This window comes from Heloderma suspectum, chromosome 1 (genome assembly GCF_057233095.1).
Source record: "Heloderma suspectum isolate Gila_16-S chromosome 1, 16-S_ref, whole genome shotgun sequence".
Taxonomy (NCBI): Eukaryota; Metazoa; Chordata; class Lepidosauria; order Squamata; family Helodermatidae; genus Heloderma; species Heloderma suspectum.
The window spans coordinates 67,880,731-67,901,950 of NC_139458.1; the positions used below are offsets into that span (position 1 = coordinate 67,880,731).

General features: G+C 43.5%; 1 protein-coding gene across 2 annotated transcripts in view; it reads left to right on the plus strand.

The window, feature by feature from the left end:
- The first annotated feature begins 3,146 nt into the window (after window positions 1–3,146).
- The window catches only part of EIF2AK4 (eukaryotic translation initiation factor 2 alpha kinase 4), a 65,643-nt gene continuing 47,569 nt past the window's right edge, over window positions 3,147–21,220 (plus strand). Inside the window, exons 1-5 of one of the 2 annotated variants that reach the window (XM_084845059.1) lie at window positions 3,147–3,400; window positions 10,465–10,580; window positions 12,706–12,808; window positions 19,253–19,426; window positions 20,635–20,715. In XM_084845059.1, the coding sequence (XP_084701185.1) occupies window positions 3,239–3,400; window positions 10,465–10,580; window positions 12,706–12,808; window positions 19,253–19,426; window positions 20,635–20,715 (636 nt within the window). In that variant the 5' untranslated portion in view covers window positions 3,147–3,238. The remainder of the gene's footprint in view (window positions 3,401–10,464; window positions 10,581–12,705; window positions 12,809–19,252; window positions 19,427–20,634; window positions 20,716–21,220) is intronic. The other variant, XM_084845070.1, reaches the window with a different exon arrangement.

The following is a 21,220-nucleotide window of genomic DNA, read 5'->3' on the forward strand; positions in this document are numbered from 1 at the left end:
AAACATGAGATGGCAAGATTGAACATCGACATCTTGGGAATCAGCGAACTAAAATGGACAGGCATGGGCGAATTTAATTCAGGTGACTATCATATCTACTATTGTGGGCAAGAATCCCTTAGAAGAAATGGAGTAGCACTCATAGTCAACAAAAGGGTGGGAAAAGCAGTACTGGGGTACAATCTTAAAAATGATAGAATGATCTCAGTACGAATCCAAGGCAAACCATTCAACATCACAGTAATTCAAGTCTATGCCCCAACCACGGAGGCCGAAGAAGCTGAGGTTGATCGGTTCTATGAAGACCTACAACACCTTCTAGAAATAACACCAAAAAAAGATGTCCTCTTCATCATAGGGGATTGGAATGCTAAAGTAGGAAGTCAAGAAATCACCGGGATAACAGGCAGGCATGGCCTTGGTGTACAAAATGAAGCAGGACAAAAGCTAATAGAGTTTTGCCAAGAGAACATGCTGATCATAGCAAACACTCTTTTCCAACAGCACAAGAGGCGACTCTACACATGGACATCACCAGATGGTCAATATCGAAATCAGATTGATTATGTCCTTTGCAGCCAAAGATGGAGAAGCTCCATACAGTCAGTCAAAACAAGACCTGGAGCTGACTGTGGCTCAGATCATGAGCTGCTTCTTGCAAAATTTCGGCTTAAATTGAAGAACGTCGGGAAAACCACTAAACCGTTCAGGTATGACCTAAATCATATCCCTGATGAATATACAGTGGAGGTGAGGAATAGATTTCAGGGATTAGACCTAATAGACAGAGTGCCTGAGGAACTATGGACGGAGGTCCGTAACATTGTTCAGGAGGCAGCAACGAAATCCATCCCAAAGAAAAAGAAATGCAAGAAAGCCAAGTGGCTGTCTGATGAGGCTTTACAAGTAGCTCACGAAAGAAGGGAAGCGAAAAGCAAGGGAGAAAAGGGAAGACATACCCAACTGAATGCAGAGTTCCAGAGAATAGCAAGGAGAGACAAGAAGGCCTTCTTAAATGAACAATGCAAAGAAATCGAGGAAAACAACAGAATGGGAAAGACTAGAGATCTCTTCAAGAAAATTGGAGATCTCAAGGGAACGTTTTGTGCAAAGACGGGCATGATAAAGGACAAAGAAGGCAGGGACCTAACAGAAGCAGATGAGATTAAGAAGAGGTGGCAAGAATACACAGAAGAACTATACAGGAAAGATCTGAATGTCCCTGATAGCCATGATAGTGCGGTCACTGAACTTGAGCCGGACATCCTAGAGACTGAAGTCAAGTGGGCCTTAGGAAGCATTAGTAACAACAAAGCTAGCGGAGATGACAGTATTCCAGCCGAGCTATTTAAAATCCTAAAAGATGATGCTGTTAAAGTGCTGCATTCAATATGCCAACAAATCTGGAACACTCAACAGTGGCCACAAGACTGGAAAAGGTCAGTTTACATTCCAATTCCAAAGAAGGGCAACGCCAAAGAGTGTTCAAACTACCGCACCATTGCGCTCATTTCACATGCCAGCAAGGTGATGCTCAAAATCCTACAAGCTAGGCTTCAGCAGTATGCGAACCGAGAACTACCGGAAGTACAAGCTGGGTTTAGAAGAGGCAGAGGAACTCGAGATCAAATCGCCAACATTCGCTGCATCATGGAGAAAGCAAGAGAATTCCAGAAAAACGTCTATTTCTGCTTCATTGACTACGCTAAAGCCTTTGATTGTGTGGATCACAACAAACTCTGGCAAATTCTTAAAGTGATGGGAGTACCAGACCACCTTACCTGTCTCCTGAGAAACCTGTACGAGGGTCAAGAAGCAACAGTAAGAACCACACATGGAACAACCAATTGGTTCAAAATTGGGAAAGGAGTACGACAAGGCTGCATATTGTCGCCCTGCTTATTTAACTTATATGCAGAGTACATCATGAGAAATGCCGGGTTGGATGAATCAGAGGTCGGAATTAAGATTGCTGGGAGAATTATCAACAACCTCCGATATGCAGACGATACCACCCTAATGGCAGAAAGCGAAGAGGATCTCAAGAGCCTCTTGTTGAGGGTGAAAGAGGAGAGTGCAAAAGCTGGTTTGAAACTCAACATTAAAAAAACGAAGATCATGGCATCTGCCCCCATCACTTCCTGGCATATAGAAGGGGAAGAAATGGAAGCAGTGACAGATTTTACTTTCTTGGGCTCCAAGATCACCGCAGACGGTGACTGTAGCCATGAAATTAAAAGACGCTTGCTCCTTGGGAGGAAAGCTATGGCCAACCTAGACAGCATAGTAAGAAGCAGAGACATCACCTTGCCGACAAAGGTCCGTCTAATCAAAGCTATGGTTTTCCCAGTAGTAATGTATGGCTGTGAGAGCTGGACTATAAGGAAGGCTGAGCGCCGAAGAATTGATGCTTTCGAACTGTGGTGCTGGAGAAGACTCTTACGAGTCCCCTGGACTGCAAGGAGGTCAAATCAGTCAATCCTAAAGGAAATCAACCCTGAGTGCTCATTGGAAGGACAGATAATGAAGCTGAAGCTCCAATATTTTGGCCACCTAATGCGAAGAGAAAACTCTCTGGAAAAGACCCTGATGCTGGGAAAGACTGAAGGCAAAAGGAGAAGGGGACGGCAGAGGATGAGATGGCTAGATAGCATCACGGATGCAATGAATATGAACTTGAGCACGCTCCGGGAGAGAGCGCAGGACAGGAAGGCCTGGCGTGCTATGGTCCATGGGGTCACGAAGAGTCGGACACGACTGAACGACTGAACAACAACAACAATTTATGCACACCTCTAGTTTATATTTAGACAGAAAAAACTCCCAGCATGCCCCAGCCAGCCATGCTGGCTGGGGCATGGTGGGAGTTGTAGGACTTTTTTCTTTCTAAACATGCATAGGATCGGGCCCTTAGATGGTTATGCGTGTGGGTGTGTAAACGAACCAGAAGAAAGGTTGCAAAGAAAGCGCGCGGGGCCTGCTTTGCCTAGCAGTAAAAGCACGGGAGGGGCGTGTGAGACAACGAAAGGCCCTTGCAAAGCAGCGCCTTCGCCGGGTTCCTTCTCCTCCCGCCGTCGCCAGGGGCAGCACCGGCATTTGGCGGGCCTGCAAGCAGGACGGAAGAGTTGCTCGGTGCCGCCCACCGCGGTTCAACGGTGAACGGCAGGCTAGGCGGGCAGGGGCCTGGCGCCGGGGCGCTCGCCTACCGTCCTCTGGCTTTTTCTTTCTCGGAGCTGACATGGCCCGAGTGAGCGGGGTCTGCCAGCCGCGGGCCGAGGCTCCCGAGGCGTCCCCGGAGCAGCCCGAGAGCTACCAGCTGCGCCAGGAGAACGAGCTGCAAGTGCTGGAATCCATCTACGGGCGGGACTTCCGAGACTTGCGCCTCGGCCAGCCCTGGAAGGTAACGCGAAAGAGGCTGTTCCGCTCCGGTCTCTCGTGGCGATAACGGGTTTCAGGGAGCTCCCTGCGGGGTTTTCCCAGTTTGGTCTTGGGGTTTCCTCCTCTGAGACTAAACTTTACGTCTTGCCTGCCTGCCTAGGTCTTTATTTTTACCTATTATTTTCTACGGTTGTCCACTGGCGATCATTTACCATCTTCGCATGGCTTTAACCACCTAGGCCTTTTGCATTCCTATTCAGGCTAATTGGAAGAGTGTCTGCGCTTAACTTTTCGATGCATGGTTTTCCTGCGGTGGGAAACTTAAAATCCGTTTTCCGCTGCTGCGTGCAAAGCAGACAACCCGGGAAGCTGCTTGGAGTTGCAGTCACCCGTGTCAAGCACGCAGGCACTTGGCAAAACTTGTTTTGTTTGTAGTAGCAGCTCACCCCACGGATCTGTGTCAGTCCTGTGGCATTCTCTGCCTGCTGCAAACCATGGGGCATATCTTGCAGCTGGGCGGAAGCAAACTTCATGGCAGTGCCTAGACATCCGTGTGGCAGACAGACTGTTGTATGTAAACAGTTCACAGCATGGAGAATTTCAAGTGGCATGTATGGGCCAGTCCTTTTTACATGAAACTCAACCTAACAGTTATGTAGGAGGTGGCAATTATTTCAAGTTAACTGAATCTTCAGTTCTATGTGCCATATAACAGGACTTTTTGATATTGTATAGTTGTCTTGTGGCTTGGGTTTGGTGACTGTTGTTCCTTTTATTATTGTTGTAAACCTCCTTGGGATCATTTGATGAAGTTATGGCGTATAAATATTGTAAACAATAAAGAATATATAGAAAACCTACGGGAGAGGAAATGATTTCTGACTTCAGGACTGGCTCCCTAGAAGAGAATTGAAGAATTTCTAGAACATAATTCCTCTGCTCTAGATTTCTGTTGATCCCTAGGAATATGTTTCTTTCCCACATTTTCTTCCTCTTCACTGCTGTAGCATAGATTTCTGTGGATCCCTTGGAATATGTTTCTTTCCCAGATTTTCATCTTCATTGCTGTAGCATAAATTTTTGTGGATCCCTAGGAATATATGTTTCTTTCCCACATTTCTTCATTGCTATAACATGTTAAGCTGAAGGCTTGCTTACTCTCCCGGCTGTGTGCATGGACACTTTGTCAGGGAGAGGCAAAGAAGTGTTGATGGAACATTAAGGGCAGAGGTCCAGGGAACTGCATTCACCAGGTCGCCAATAATTACCATATCTTTTGATGTGGCAAGCACACCATTTGGAAGGGGGAGTTGTTCTCCTTATTGAGGTGAGATACTCTTGAAAGCACCAATAGTTCTAGATACTTTCCACCTGCCTCCAAAGCTCAAGGATACCTGCAGAGATGAACCATTCCCCAACTCAAACTGAGATACCAGAGACAAGAACCCACTCTTCACCCAGTTTGCAGGAGGGATGGAATGTGAATTGTGCTCTGGCAGCCACAAATCTTAACTGGCTGACAAACTCAGCAAAAACTTGGAGATTCCTCTCAAAAGTCAGATTATCACAAACTTGCACAATTTATGATCTACCAAGCTTCATGCACTCCACCAAGCATCTATTGCAGTTTAGGCAGACTGTCAGACACCTAGAAAGCCTATTTGCTTTACCAGGCAGATAGCAAAAACAGGAAATTAATTGAATTCCTGGCTGACTATAATTTAGGGTTACTTTCAGCTTGGTAGATCACAATTTGCGATACTCTGAGCCTAGAGTCTAGGCCTACACAAAAGATTTTGGAACCTACCTATTCCAGAAATTATACCATTAGTAGGTACTGTTACTATAGTAAAAGTTTAAATGCTATAGAAGACTAGGAATATGAGGCCTCTCTAGCAAACTCAAGAAACACAAGAGTCATCTTCACAAAACTTTTCTATTAATATAGCAATTGAAACTTTAAATGTATGGAAACCTGCACCATGTTTGTAACTTTTGTATTGTATCAATTAACTTTTGTGGTGTTAATTAACTTCTAGATTTTGCATTGCACATGGCTGAGCCTAGAGAAACTTAGAGCATAGTCATAGAATCATAGAATAGTAGAATCATAGAATAGTAGGGTTGGAAGGGGCCTACAAGGCCATCGAGTCCAACCCCCTGCTCAGTGCAGGAATCCAAGTCAGAGCGTCCCTGACAAATGGCTGTCCAGCCTCGTCTTGAAGGCCTCCAGTGTGGGAGAGCCCACCACCTCCCCAGGTAATCGGTTCCATTGTCATATTGCTCTTACAGTCAGGAAGTTTTTCCTGATCAGCTGGAATCTGGCTTCCTGTAACTTGAGCCCATTATTCCGTGTCCTGCACTCTGGGATGAGCAAGAAGAGATCCTGGCCTTCTTCTCTGTGACAACCTTTCAAGTACTTGAAGAGTGCTATCATATCTCCCCTCAGTCTTCTCTTCTCAAGGCTAAACATGCCCAGTTCTTTCAGTCTCTCTTCATAGGGCTTTGTTTCCAGTCCCCTGATCATCTTTGTTGCCCTCCTCTGAACCCTCTGCAGTTTGTCTGCATCCTTCTTCAAGTGTGGTGCCCAGAACTGGACACAGTACTCCAGATGAGGCCTAACCAGTGCTGAGTAGAGGGGAACTAGTACTTCCCGGGATTTGGAAGCTATGCTTCTATGAATGCAGCCCAAAAGAGCATTGGCCTTTTTTGCAGCCACATCCCATTGTTGGCTCATATTCAGCTTGTGATCGAGAACAATTCCAAGATCCTTCTTGCTTGTAGTGTGGTTGAGCCACGTATCCCCCATCTTGTAACTGTGCCTTTGGTTTCTTTTTCCTAGGTGCAGAACTTGGCATTTATCCCTATTAAATGTCATTCTGTTGTTTTCTGCCCAGCGCTCCAGTCTATCCAGATCACTTTGAATTTTGTTTCTGTCTTCGAAAGTATTAGCTATCCCGCCCAATTTGGTGTCATCTGCAAATTTGATCAGCATTCCCTGCACCTCCTCCTCCAAGTCATTAATACAAATGTTGAAGAGCACTGGGCCGAGGACTGAGCCCTGCGGTACCCCACTCGTTACCTCTCTGAGAAGGTCCCATTGATAAGCACTCTTTGAGTCTGATTCTGTAGCCAACTGTGGATCCACCGGATCGTTGTTTCATCTAGCCCACTTTGAGCTAGTTTGCTCATCAGGATATCATGGGGCACTTTGTCGAAACCTTTGCTGAAGTCGAGGTGTATTATGTCCATAGCATTCCCTCAGTCCACAAGGGAGGTGACCTGATCAAAAAATGAGATCAGATTTGTCTGGCAGGACTTGTTTTTGACAAATCCATGTTGACTTCGAGTAATATTCAGTCCTATTCAGATAGGCGGCTGCTTCCAAACTTGGAGGCGACCGCCTATCCGAAGCAGGGCAGGAGAAGCATGGAGGGGATTGTTCCCTCCATGTTTCTCCTGCCCTGGATTTTTGGCTAGACAGCCAATTGCAGCTGTCTAGTCATGAGAGGGCTGAGTGGGGGAGGAGGCTGCTGTACGACACATTGGATATGTCGTACAGGCATTTCTGCCCCCAGAACACCCCCTGGAATGCCCTTTTCGGCCATTCCAAGCTCCTCTTGCGAGCGTGGAGGATGGGGCTGTTCCATGCTGCCTCCAAGGCAGCGCAGAAGTGGGGGGATGTCAGTTCCTGGAAAACCAGATATCCTATGGCTGTCTAGCTGCTGTCTAGTGGCCAAAGGATTGCTCCCTCCACCACACACTAGAATTATTGTTAAGGCCACTTGTCTTGCAGAATTGATTATACAATAGTAATTTAAATTAAATGTTTCTAGTGTGCATTATCTAGCTTGTTGCTTTTTCTTTTCCCTCCTGAGTTTAGTTTGAGATACACAGGTGTCTGGTTATTACTAGACATAATTTGCTTTCTCCCAAAGTGAGCAAGTGAGATAATAAGTATCAAAGGGAATTGTCCTTCATTGCTTCTCCCATTGCTCCTCCCAAGTGCTGCCGCTAAACTGTGAAGCATCTTGGGTGTGCTAAAAATTAACACCAGTAACTTATCTTGCATGCTGTCACATTAAGCGTAATTAGCAGAGTTATTATTCATGCTACTTTCCCCAAAAGACTATGCTGCTATCCCAAGACATTCATGTGTGACACTTGATACAGTTTCCTTTTACTTGTGCTGTTTAACATAATCTGCTCATGATTTCCCTTGAATGCAAATTGCAAGGTTTTTGTTGTTGTTTATTGCTGTTGGGTTTTGCATTTTCTTTTTTTTTCTTTTATGTTTTTATTTTTAATCGAAAACTATAACAAAAAAATTAACAAAAAGTCAGCATCAATTCATAATAACATTAACAGAAATTCAGCATTCATATCTTAAATATATGCATTAATATAAGCAGTCCATATACCTGAATAGTTAGCCAAATGAAATTGACAACTAAAGGATATATGTTCAAGTGGAGACAGAGCAGTAACTCCAAGTTAGTAAACTACTTCTGCATGTATATGTCAGGAAATTATGTTGCATCCTATAAAGAAAAATCCTTCTGCCTCCAAGAGCCAACTGCTATACTTCTGTGTGATAACCTCATTCTTGAATATTATAACCAGACTTAACTTGCCCCTTCCTGGAAAAGAAATGGCTTAAGAAAGAATAATTTGACACCTAAACTTAAAGAAAACTATCAGTCAGTTCTTTTTAAAAAAATTAACTGCCTGGCTTTCAAATGATTTATTGCTTAAATAAATTTATTTCAAATCTCAGTTGAAGGTTTTTTCTTGAGTCACCTAAAGAATGTGGGCAATTTTAGGTGGCAGAAGAAATTGCAGTTTGAGACAGTGAGCTTTGGGTACAGACTAGGAAGAAAGGCGGTTTGTTTCTTTTCTTTCTTTAATCAGACTTGGCACATGAAAGCTGAAGATACTACACAAGTGCTACAGATGTACCACAGCACCCTTCAAGAGCTTTGTTTGTTGTCAGCCCCACCTATGTTTAAAACCTATATTTGATGAGATCACATTAATTAAACCCACTGGGAGAGCAATCCTATGGCTCCTAGACGGAGTCTTGGGGGGCCATAGGATAGTTTGGAGGCACAGAGTACAGAATTGCAAAACCTTCAAGCTCTTTTCCTCTCTTATTTTCTGTTAGTAGCTTAACAAAATCTTATAATGATCTGGAGGAGCTTGGGTCTGGGTTGTATGATCAACACACCACAAAAATGGCTACCACATTGCAGAAAATGTTTTAGGTTTTGCATGATCTTTAACAGCCTTCATATGGTGGGTAAACTTGCCCATTAATAATCTGAAAGCCTCTGAATCCAAGCCCTGTTCTCTACATTACCATGGCTGGAGAGAACAGTTTTTCAGAGTTAAAAGTGGTATGATAAGCCACCGTTGATTGTCATGTGTATTTTTGTTTGTTCTGTCCACATGTCATCTCTGACCAAACAGGTTTTGTAGGTTTTAGTACTTCTTCAAAAACTTGTTAGACTGGAGATAATAATGGGGCAAAAGAAAGGAATATGTACTATAGGCAATGATGGCTCAATCATATCACCTTCAAGTCTCTATAAATGAATTTTCTGTTTCTGTCCTTTAAGCCAATGAAGGGCTGTTGCTCTTTGATAGCATGTCCATAGCATTTTTAGGTTCAAGCTTGATTCCTAATTCCAGCTAAGAGATTACAGCAGCCTTCCCCAACCTGATGCCCTCCAGATGTTTTGTATTTCGACTCGCATCAACTCCAACCAGCATGACCAATGGTCAGGAATTCTGGGATGTGTGGTGCAAAACATCTGGAGGGCACCAGGTTGGGGAAGGCTGGATTACAGATATCATTTTTATTTGACCACTCTAGATTCAAATCTCTATACTAGAAGGAAACCGTGTTGAGCAAAATCACCGAAATTCCAGATGATCATGGTGTGTGGTAGGAAGGACTATGGAGAGAAATTGCAGAGATCCAAAAAGGGAAGAGCCAATTTAGAATGCTTTTTTGTTGTTTTTTAGTGATAAATAATTGTATATATGGTAACAGTTTCATATAATGGCTTGTAATTTTTCATACTAACATGCATAGCATCTTGTTTTACACACACACAACCACTCTGTGTGAATATCTGTCACTCTTGCACAAAGAAGTCATCTTTCTCAGGCTCACACTACAGTCATAGGTCAAGTGCCCTCAAGGGTAAATCTGTCTCAACATGGCAACCTGTGGGACTTACTCATTACTAGCTCTGTTCTCAGGAAAGCTGTTCAATCTACCAGTGTGGGGGTATTTTCCTTCTAAGAAAATCCACTTATAGGGAAGCCACCTCTCACATTCTGTCCCCATATCAAGAGGTCATGCACCTATTTTACTCTTCCCCCTCTGTTATCACTTCTTCAGAACTTCCGAAGTCATCCCTTTTCTCTGTCCAACTGTGGGTATGTTTGTGTTTACTGCCTTGTGCTAGATTTTCATTGAAGCTGAGGATATCTATTTTGTGTCTGAAACTATGTCCGATATCAAACTGCTAGCAAGTCCCAGTTTGGCGGATTCAAGTACAGATTTCCTTTAGAGGGAGGACACTTTTTGACATGGCCTTTACTGCAAACCACTTTAATGTGGTCTTTTCTATTGTTTTTAAATTGTTTTATTTATTTTTGTTGTGTCTATAATTGTTTATTAATTATTTTGATAATGATTTTAAATATTTTAGCATGTAAACTGTGTAGAGATTTTGTTATATCAAGCAGTATTACAAAAAAATAAAGTAATGTTTCTGAAAACCTTTAATGACTTGCTCTGAACCTTGGGATGTTCTCTAATTGTTCATAGATGCTTGTTTGGCAGCTATTTTTTTGAAGGAGCCATATTTTGCATTGACGAAAGGTCAGATGCATCCATCCACCTCTCTTGGAAAAAGGGCTGTTTTAATGCCATTGCCCTCAGTGTGAACAGCAACAGAAGAGATTAGTTATCTATTATGTATGCTGGGGGGCAGATGGGAAACCCATGAAGGCTTTGTTGGTATCCCAGGCTTCCCCTATTAACTCCCTGGTTGTTGTTGTTTAATGCTTCAGGTACAACAGTCTCCAGAAATCAATCTAGTTTTGCGACCTCAGGGCTTAATTGGTGACCATGAAGTCTATGCTAAAGTTGACTTGTGGGTCAAGTGTCCCCAAACCTACCCTGATATGTGAGTAAATAACAAATATATACTGTACTTTCCTAAATAAGAAAAATATCACACCTGCCTAGTTTTTGTTGTCACTTAAACTGAATATGTTCTTACCTGTTATAAATACTGAAATTAGATACAGAAGTAGTTTTTATCTGTGTAAATCTATTCAAAGAATGTCTCTGAGAACATGGGATAACTGAAGTAATGATGAGCACTGCAGGCTCCAAGTCAAGGTAGCAGAGGACATGTTGAGATTACAGCAGTCCCTTGTGACAAACAGAATATAAATATGGTGCAAAGCTTACAGAGCTTCCAATATCATCTTTTCAGCTGGGACTTGGGGCCAAAGTGGAAATTATTTGAAAGATGTAGCTAGCAGCTGTCTGTTTTTTCTTCATTTTTACTCTAGAGTAGGTGCAGGGGGCCTGATCAGGACCCTAGCGCAGAGTGTTTTAACCCTTCCCCTCCCTTCCGTTTCTGGGCCTGATCCAGATCTGCCCCCCAACCCACCCCCAAAACTGTTGCCTGCAATTTCTGTTGAAAAATAGTGATCCTTGGATAAGGGTGAACAATCTGAAGCTTAATCCAGATAAGTCAGAGGTACTGTAGGTAAGGAAATCATTCGCTCTGGATGGAGGGTTGCAGACAGTCTTAGGTATGATTGCATTTTCCCTGAAGAAAAATTCCCTGAACAACTTGCGGGTTCTCCTGGACTCAGCACCCTCTGTGGAAGTGCAGGTGGTATCAGTGCCTAAGATTGCTTTTTACCAGCTTAGGCTGGTATGCCAGCTGCAAACTAATCTTGAGAAGGCAGTGCTTATTCTCAATTATGTTTTCAAAGTTGGTCCCTCGGCATCCTGCTCCAAAATGGCAATTAAACTTCCAGAAAACAGGGAGGGAAAGGGTTGGGTCACTGATGCCACGAGTGACACACACACAGAGGCTGGGCTATGTGCCCCCTGGGCAGGACTATGACACCAAACCCAGTGCGGTTGTGGAAACATGTCAGTAATGGAGCAGAAGTAAGCTGGAAAAATCAGACTATAACCAGTCTCAGGAGAAGCAATTTTTCCACGATGCAGTGCGGGGCTGGTGCTGAATGGCCACAACGTCATGGAAACACAGAGACCTCACTCCGCAGCCAGGTTGGAGTAAATCGCTGATGGAAACACAGCCTTAGCCTCAGTTTCTCATGCATTAGCAACATCCAGACCAGACTACTGCAATGCAGTCTATTGCGGCTGCCTTTAAAGATGTTTCAGAAACTTCAACTGGTGCATGATTCAGCCAACTGGATGCTTGCTGGGGTCAGGTGCCCACACGTATATGATATGGACATGCCCAGCCATAAATGATCTGCCTGAGTCTTGAGATTGGCTTCAGATGCCCTACCTTTAAGTCCTATAAGACTGGCGGGCACTAGAGACAGGATCCTTTCAGCAATACCACATATCCGCAGAACTCCTTCCCAAGGGACATCTGTTTCACCCTTCAGTGCTGGCTTTTAAATGATCTCTGAAAACCTGTTTATTCCCATGAATAAGCATATGTTAATTATGATGAACTTATTAAAATTGTAATAAGCTGTGATAATTCTTGTTAGCTGTAATATGAGAGGGTAGGAGCTTTTGAAATATTTTAATTTTATTTTATTGGAATTATGTTTTATCCTTCTTACATAAGCGGACTTGAGAGAGTTTTGCTCTAAAACAGAGGTGGACAACTTTGGGAGGTCTGGGGGCCATTTTCATTCCCTGGGCCACACACATGCACACACAAACAGTGGTCCCGGAAGGAAAAAAAGACATCAGTAGCAGCTACAGAGCACCCAAAGGGTAAAAATTGTTAGCAAACAAGCTAATTTTGACCCCTTGGGTGATCAGTATCCACTACGGATGCCTTTTAAAAATATTTTTAACTGAATTTAGGTAAATTTTGGGGGTGGCGAGATCCGCATGTTTCCCACCCCTGCCCTAAAAGGTGGCCTGGAAGTCCTTAAAATAAATAAAAAATATACACTTTCAAAGTAGGATTCTTTATATGGATGATGTACCGTGAGGTGTACAATGCTATTATATAACTTAAGTAAGCATTTGTAAATCTCAAGTCTCCTCTCTTGTGATTTGTTTCTTCCCTATAGCGTTCCAGAAATTGAGCTTAAAAATGCAAAGGGCTTGTCAAATGAAAACATTAACCTGTTAAAATCCAGGCTAGAGGAATTGGCAAAAGGGCATTGTGGAGAGGTAAGTTTATCAATTTAACCCTTGGTATGGCGCAACATACAAGTGATTTTTCATTTGTAATGTGACATGCTCTGTGTGTGCGCGTAGACATGAGTATGAATCCCCACTGTTTGTAAGGTTGGCTGGGGAGCTGAGAAGTGGTGAAGCAGAGCCTTCTCAGTTGTGGCCCCAATACTGTGATACTGGTTTTTCCAAGAAGACCTGCCTGTAGCAGTCTACAAGCTGCTATAGGAGTTTACAGTTATATAACTTTCATAGGCCAACCAATGTATTTTTTGTGTATCTTTAAAATTTGTGTGTGTGCTTTGTTTTGTGATCATTTTCGGAGGCGGTGATCTTTTGGTTGTCATAATAAAAGTATTACAGCAGCATAGATTTTGGAAATGTTCTTATGTGCAACACCTTTGCTTTTTTTGTTAACTTTCATAATGTTATTAATTAGATGCTTTGCAATTTAGTATCCTTGGATTATATTTTAGTATCACAAGGCAGTTTAGCGGTTTTCTTTGATTCCTCTGCTAGCTTCCTTCATCACACAAGTGGAAAACTGGGCTAGAAATGTGTAATATAAATCATCACAAATATTGTGATATGCAGATATTAACAGTATCTAAATATTGTTACTGGAAGTCCTTCATTGCTATAATAATATAATAAATATATAATATAATATAATAAACAATTGATATTGGCTTTGTTGTTGTTGTTGTTCGGTCGTTAAGTCGTGTCCAACTCTTCGTGACCCCATGGACCATAGCACGCCAGGCCTTCCTGTCCTCCGCTCTCTCCCAGAGTGTGCTCAAATTCATATTCATTGCATCGGTGATGCTGTCTAGCCATCACATCCTCTGCTGTCCCCTTCTCCTTTTGCCTTCAATCTTTCCCAGCATCAGGGTCTTTTCCAGGGAGTTTTCTCTTCGCATTAGGTGGCCAGAATATTTGAGCTTCAGCTTCAGTATCTGTCCTTCCAATGAGCAGTCAGGGTTGATTTCCTTTAGGATTATTTGACCTCCTTGCAGTCCAAGGGACTCGTAAGAGTCTTCTCCAGCACCACAGTTCGAAAGCATCAATTCTTCGGCGCTCGGCCTTCCTTATAGTCCAGCTCTCGCAGCCATACGTTTCCCAGTAGCAACGTATGGCTGCGAGAGCTGGACTATAAGGAAGGCCGAGCGCCAAAGAATTGATGCTTTCAAACTGTGGTGCTGGAGGAGACTCTTACAAGTCCCTTGGACTGCAAGGAGGTCAAATAATCCTAAAGGAAATCAACCCTGACTGCTCATTGGAAGGACAGATACTGAAGCTGAAGCTCAAATATTTTGGCCACCTAATGTGAAGAGAAAACTCCCTGGAAAAGACCCTGATGCTGGGAAAGATCTCTAGGGTGCGGTGCTCATCCCCGTTTCTAAGCCGAAGAGCCAGCGCTGTCCGAAGACGCTTCCGTGGTCATGTGGCTGGCATGACTGAACACCGAGGTGCACGGAACGCTGTTACCTTTCCCGCCGAAGGGGTACCTATTTATCTACTTGCAATTTCTTGCTTTCGAACTGCTAGGTTGGCAGGAGCTGGGACTGAAGACGGAAGCTCACTCCGTCACGCAGCACTCGGGTCTTGAACTGCTGACCTGCCGACCTTCCAGTCTGCAGTTCAGCGTCTTAACCACTAAGCCACCGCGGCCCCTGCTTAAATATTGTTACTGGAAGTCCTTCATTGCTATAATAATATAATAAATATATAATATAATAATATAAACAATTGATACTGGCTTTGTTGTTGTTGTTGTTGTTCGGTCGTTAAGTCGTGTCCATCTCTTCGTGACCCCATGGACCATAGCACGCCAGGCCTTCCTGTCCTCTGCTCTCTCCCAGAGTGTGCTCAAATTCATATTCATTGCATCGGTGATGCTATCTAGCTATCTCATCCTCTGTTGTCCCCTTCTCCTTTTGCCTTCAATCTTTCCCAGCATCAGGGTCTTTTCCAGGGAGTTTTCTCTTTGCATTAGGTGGCCAAAATATTTGAGCTTCAGCTTCAGTATCTGTCCTTCCAATGAGCACTCAGGGTTGATTTCTTGTAGGATTATTTGACCTCCTTGCAGTCCAAGGGACTTGTAAGAGTCTCCTCCAGCACCACAGTTCGAAAGCATCAATTCTTGGGCGCTCAGCCTTCCTTATAGTCCAGCTCTCGCAGCCATACGTTGCTACTGGGAAAACCATAGCTTTGATTAGATGGACCTTTGTCAGCAAGGTGATGTCTCTGCTTCTTACTATGCTGTCTAGGTGTGCCATAGCTTTCCTCCCAAGGAGCAAGCATCTTTTAATTTCATGGCTACAGTCACCGTCTGCGGTGATCTTGGAGCCCAAGAAAATAAAATCTGTCACTGCTTCCATTTCTTCCCCTTCCATATGCCAGGAAGTGCTGGGGCCAGATGCCATGATCTTCGTTTTTTTAATGTTGAGTTTCAAACCAGCTTTTGCACTCTCCTCTTTCACCCTCAACAAGAGGCTCTTTAGATCCTCTTCGCTTTCTGCCATTTTTTCTATAGCAAATATTGATACCTTAGGGCGCAATCCTATTGGGATAGGTGGCTGCCTCCAAACTTGGAGGCAGCCACCTATCCAGTGCAGGACAGGAACAGCACGGAGGGGATCATCCCCTCCGCACGTCAGCTGCCCTGCATTCACGGCTAGAGAGCTGATTTTGGCTGTCTAGCTGCAGGAAGGCAGACCAGGGGGCGGACGCCAGCCAACACGTAGGAAGCGTGAGAATGGCACTTCCACCCACCCTGCCCCGGCACGCCTCAAGGGAAGCCCTGTTTTCACCTCTCCGCTCTCCTCTTCCGAATGTGGAGTGTGGGGCTGTTCCACGCTCCCTACAAGGCAGCGCGGGAGGGGGTGGAGGTTGGTTCCTGGGAATCAACCTATCCTATGGCTGTCTAGCCGCTGACTATCGGCCATAGGATTGCGCCCTTACTCTATTATTTATATAAAATTATTTTTGGGGTGCCTTGAAAGGTAAAACCTTCTCAACGTACACCTTAATCTCTATCTACTTTTTTTGTTTTTGTTTTACCATGACAATTTAGAAATCAAGAGGTGAGTACACATAGGTCCATATCTGTCCTACAGGTTGTTGTTGTTCAGTCATTAAGTCGTGTCCGACTCTTCGTGACCCCATGGACCATAGCACGCCAGGCCTTCCTGTCCTCTGCTCTCGCCCGGAGTGTGCTCAAATTCATATTCATTGCATCGGTGATGCTATCTAGCTATCTCATCCTCTGCCGTCCCCTTCTCCTTTTGCCTTCAATCTTTCCCAGCATCAGCGTCTTTTCCAGAGAGTTTTCTCTTCGCATTAGGTGGCCAAAATATTTGAACTTCAGCTTCAGTATCTGTCCTTCCAATGAGCAGTCAGGGTTGATTTCCTTTAGGATGGACTGATTTGACCTCCTTGCAGTCCAGGGGACTTGTAAGAGTCTTCTCTAGCACCACAGTTCGAAAGCATCAATTCTTCAGTGCTCAGCCTTCCTTATAGTCCAGCTCTCACAGCCATACGTTGCTACTGGGAAAACCATAGCTTTGATTATACGAACCTTTGTTGGCAAGGTGATGTCTCTGCTCCTTACTATGCTGTCTAGGTTTGCCCTAGCTTTCCTCATAAGGGATATGATTTAGGTCATACCTGAATGGTTTAGTGGTTTTCCCTACGTTCTTCAATTTAAGCCGAAATTTTGCAAGAAGCAGCTTATGATCTGAGCCACAGTCAGCTCCAGGTCTTGTTTTTACTGACTGTATAGAGCTTCTCCATCTTTGGCTGCAAAGTACATAATCAATCTGATTTTGATATTGACCATCTGGTGAGGTCCATGTGTAAAGTCCCCTCTTGTGCTGTTGGAAAAGAGTGTTTGCTATGATCAGTGTGTTCTCTTGGCAAAACTCTATTAGCCTTTGTCCTGCTTCATTTTGTACACCAAGGCCATGCTTGCCTGTTATACTGGTGATTTCTTGACTTCCTACTTTAGCATTCCAATCCCCTATGATGAAGAGGACATCTTTTTTTTGGTGTTAGTTCTAGAAGGTGTTGTAGGTCTTCATAGAACCGATCAACCTCAGCTTCTTCAGCCTCAGTGGTTGGGGCATAGACTTGAATTACTGTGATGTTGAATAGTTTGCCTTGGATTCGTACTGATATCGTTCTGTTGTTTTTGAGATTGTACCCCAGTACTGCTTTTCCCTCCCTTTTGTTGACTATGAGTGCTACTCCATTTCTTCTGAGGGTGTCAGGAGTGCCCTGGCGGCCTCTTTCAGTAGACTCCAATAGCCAACTCGAGACACAGACGAAAGGATTCTTTTCAAAGCTTTAATCCTTTTACAACTTAATGACTCTTTCAGATGCTAATCACCAGGGACTAAAGCAAGGAACAGCAGAGTGGCATAAGCTTCGAATAGGCAGTTGATCCCCGTTTGAAAGAGAGTCACTTGAAGACCCAGAACTTATGGGCTAGGGAGAGATCTTCCCTCTTTCCCTTGGGTCCTTGGGAGGCGGCTGTTGCTTGCATGCCAAACAGGCGCTACACCTCCTTTCCGCACCCTCCATCGCTCTCTGTGTTTGCGTCGACCATCTAGCAAGCCTCGTTCCCGCACATACTCACCGCTAGGATCACTATCTATCTCAGGAATGCCAGCAGGAGGAATCTCTGCCAGCTGCTGTGCCTCTGAGGGATGAGCTGGCTCCTCTCCCATGGATTGCTGTTCCTCCTCAGAATCAGAACTGCTCTGGGGCTCTATGGGCTCAGTTTCCACCCTGACAGAGGGATTCTTGCCCACAGTAGTAGATATAATTGCCACCTGAATTACATTCGCCCATGCTTGTCCGTTTTAGTTCGCTGATTCCCAAGATGTCGATGTTCAATCTTGCTATCTCACATTTGACCACCTCCAGCTTACCTTGATTCATTGATCTGACATTCCAGGTTCCTAAACAATATTGTTCTTTGCAGCATCGGACTTTCTTTTCACCACCAGACACATCCACAGCTGAATGTCCTTTCGGCTTTGGCACAGCCACTTCACTCTTTCTGGCGCTACTTGGAAATTCCCTCTGCTCTTCCCCAGTAGTATATTGGACACCTTCCGCCCTGAGGGGCTCACCTTCTGGCGTCATCTCTTTTAGCCTTGTGATACGTTCCATGGGGTTTTCTTGGCAAGAATACTGGAGTGGGTTGCCATTTCCTTCTCCAGTGGACCACATTTTGTCAGAACTCTCCACCACGACCTGTCCGTCTTGGGTGGCCCTGCATGGCATAGCTTATGACTTCACTGAGTTACGCAGGCCCCTTTGCCACAACAAGGCAGTAATCCATGAAGGGGGTCCTACAGGTACCTTCTAGAATATTGCCTGCCATGTTAACCGTCGTCTGGGTTGTATCTATTTTGCTAAACTAAAAAATCCTATTATATTGCAAGAGGAGATATGCATTGTGCCAGCTGAATGTTACCTTTCAGCAGCAGTGTACCTAATAAACCAGAACTAGGTTTATTAACTAGGTTCTGAACTAGGCAGAAACTTTGTCTTGAATCATCTGGCTGCCAGGTCCATCCAAATTTTTGCAGTCAGTCAAAAGCCAACGTGGTTTTCACTATCGGCAAATGCAATTTGGCCTTGCAGCAGATAATGGGATCTTAATATCTACAATTACAATTCAGATGATAATATCTTCTACAGAATGGAACAGTGACATTGACCTTATACTTGGTAAATGTTGATTATCTATTCAAAGCATTAATACTATACTTAGATGAACATGAGTTCAAATTTTATTCAAAAGGCAGATTGCATAATTATAAGGAATACATTTAATGTAATTGATGGATAAAGTTCTCCCTTTCACTGGTATTAGTGTTTACTGTATCATTTTCAGTTGTCTTCATTATAACAGAATAGCATTAATAGTGTTCCACATATATTTCTGAATGGTTAACATGAATGTTGTCAAGTGGAGGTTTCCGATTATTATTTTTTTAAGTTAAAAAAGTGCTGCTTTTCTGTTGTTCCATTCTGAAATGCATTGCTAAGAAATTATTTTGAAGCTTCTCTTTTACCAGCATGATTTAGACCCATATAAATGCAGTTCCAGAATGGTTTTTATGCATGGCTGGTTTCAGTGTCAAGGTATGCACTCAGCAGAATCAGCTGGGATTGTCAGCACTAAAAGACATGCAAAAGGGGGTCCTAAAGCAGGGATTGTCAGCACTAAATGCATGCAAAAAACTGGGTCCTTTGCCTACATTTGGCAGACACCGTTGCTGGTCTTGCTAGTCAACTTAAAAATAAAAAGTTAAAAACAGTTGAGTTCTACTGAGATCAATGGCACTCCCTCAGAGAGGTGCAATTGGGATTGATACTTGTAAATGCTTTGGTAAATCAGATTTTACATTTGCCATTCCTACCCAGGTGATGATATTTGAGCTAGCAGCTTATATACAGTCATTTCTCAGTGACTACAATAAACCCCCTTCAAAATCTTTCCATGAAGAAATGCTAAAGAATCAACAAAAGGAACAAGAAAGGCTAGCCCAGGAACAGCAGCGGCTGATACAAGACCGTAAGAAGAAAGAAGAGGAGATGGTGAGAGCATCTCATATTTCTTTCCTCCGCCCCGCCCACAGTACATCTGACCACCCAAACAGCCTCTGTCCTCAATCTTGAGCTATTAACACCAGTTTTTCAGTTGAAATCAATGGGATGAGGATTGCACATGTAGCCTGTCATCCAGCAACTCTCTCTATTTTTATATAGGAGCCAGTGTGGTGTAGTGGTTAGAGGGCTGGACTGGGACTTGGGAGATCTGGGTTCAAGTCCCCACTCAACCATAAAGCTCACTGGGTGACTTTGGGCCAGTCACCGTCTCTCAGCCTAACCTACCTCACGGGGTTGTTGTGAGGATAAAATGGAGAGGCAGATCATGTAAGCTGCCTTGGGTTCCTTGGAGGAAAAAAGGCAGGATATACATGTAATAATTTAAAAATGAAAAATATACTGAGCTTGTCTTTCCTGAAAAGTAGCCCACTTACACCTCAAGCTGCATTTGAATTTCCATCAAGATTTAAAAAATGGCTTGGTGTGCGGAGATGGATGGTAGTGGTCCTGTTTATTTTTAAAATGTTGGCTGAGCTTAGTACCCAGCCATTGTTTGTGATTGCCACCAGTCCATACTATTCCTATGAGTCCTTTGGCATACACAGAGGTCTTGAGATTGAGAGGCAGGGTTCTTATTTATATGAGGCATGTAAAATGTAATAAAGGAGTGTTTCTCCTGCTGCTCAGAAGGGAATCTTGGTGTTTCTTACCTTCCCAAAAGCTGCTGTGGAAATAAGACCTCTCTGGAGTAAAGAACTGCTTGATGTTGGATGTGCTGCTCACTGGAAGGCTGAGTGCACTCGCCTCTGGTGAGCAGATTTGTGGATGCCTGCCTGTCAGTCTAGTTCACATGTTCATTCATTGTATTCCTGCCTGTTAATGTAAGGAAGGTAAACTCTTTAGCTAACCTGTTGAACTTCATAAAAAAGTTCTTGACCGAGTACTATTTCATGCATCATTTTGTAGTAGCTTGTTTTTAGCATGAACATTGGGAACTTATTTTTTCCTAACTCTGAAAAACATTCTCTGAGAATGTTTTTCCTTCTATCCTCTTTTTAGCAAAACAATAGTTTTATTGTCTAAGAGTTTCTGCATTTGCAATAGTTGAAACTTTTTTTTTAAGTTAAGAATTTTTTCTTTAAACGCTTACTGAAGTAAGATTAGAGATCATTTCATTGCAATAATATTTATTTCAGCAACGTGAAATTCTTGATGAGATTCAGAGAAGGGAAGAAGAAAAGAAAGAAGGAAGAAAAAGGAAAGAAATAGCAAAACAGGTATTTTAAAATAATTCTCTCTTTGGATGCCAGGTCAGATCAGAAGTATGTGTATCAACCTTGTTTAATCATTAGAACCCTTTATAAATTACTTCAGAATGTATGTCATCCCTTTTTGGAGCCTCCAGGTGCAAAAATAAAGCATGTATTTCTCTGGGAAGGGGCCGATCAGACTTTAAGGCATGGATTAAGAAGCTTTTTTGGCCCAAGAGCCAGTTTCCATTTTGGAGATGCTCTCAGGGCTATGCACATCCAGTGGTGGGCAGGGCCACAACCAAAGCTGAAAAATCCAACCCCCACTCAGATTCCACGGAGAGAGGCAGCCTTTTTCATTGCTCATCAGGGAAAAGTATGTATTGCTGCTGATCAGAGATAAGAGGGAATGAGGGCATGGAAAGAAACTGCCAGCCTGGATGAGGAACCCCTGCAGGCCATAGGTTCCATATTCCTGCTTTAAAGTTTTGTAGAGATGGCTCAGATTTGCGCGCACCCCCCAAATTTCTGC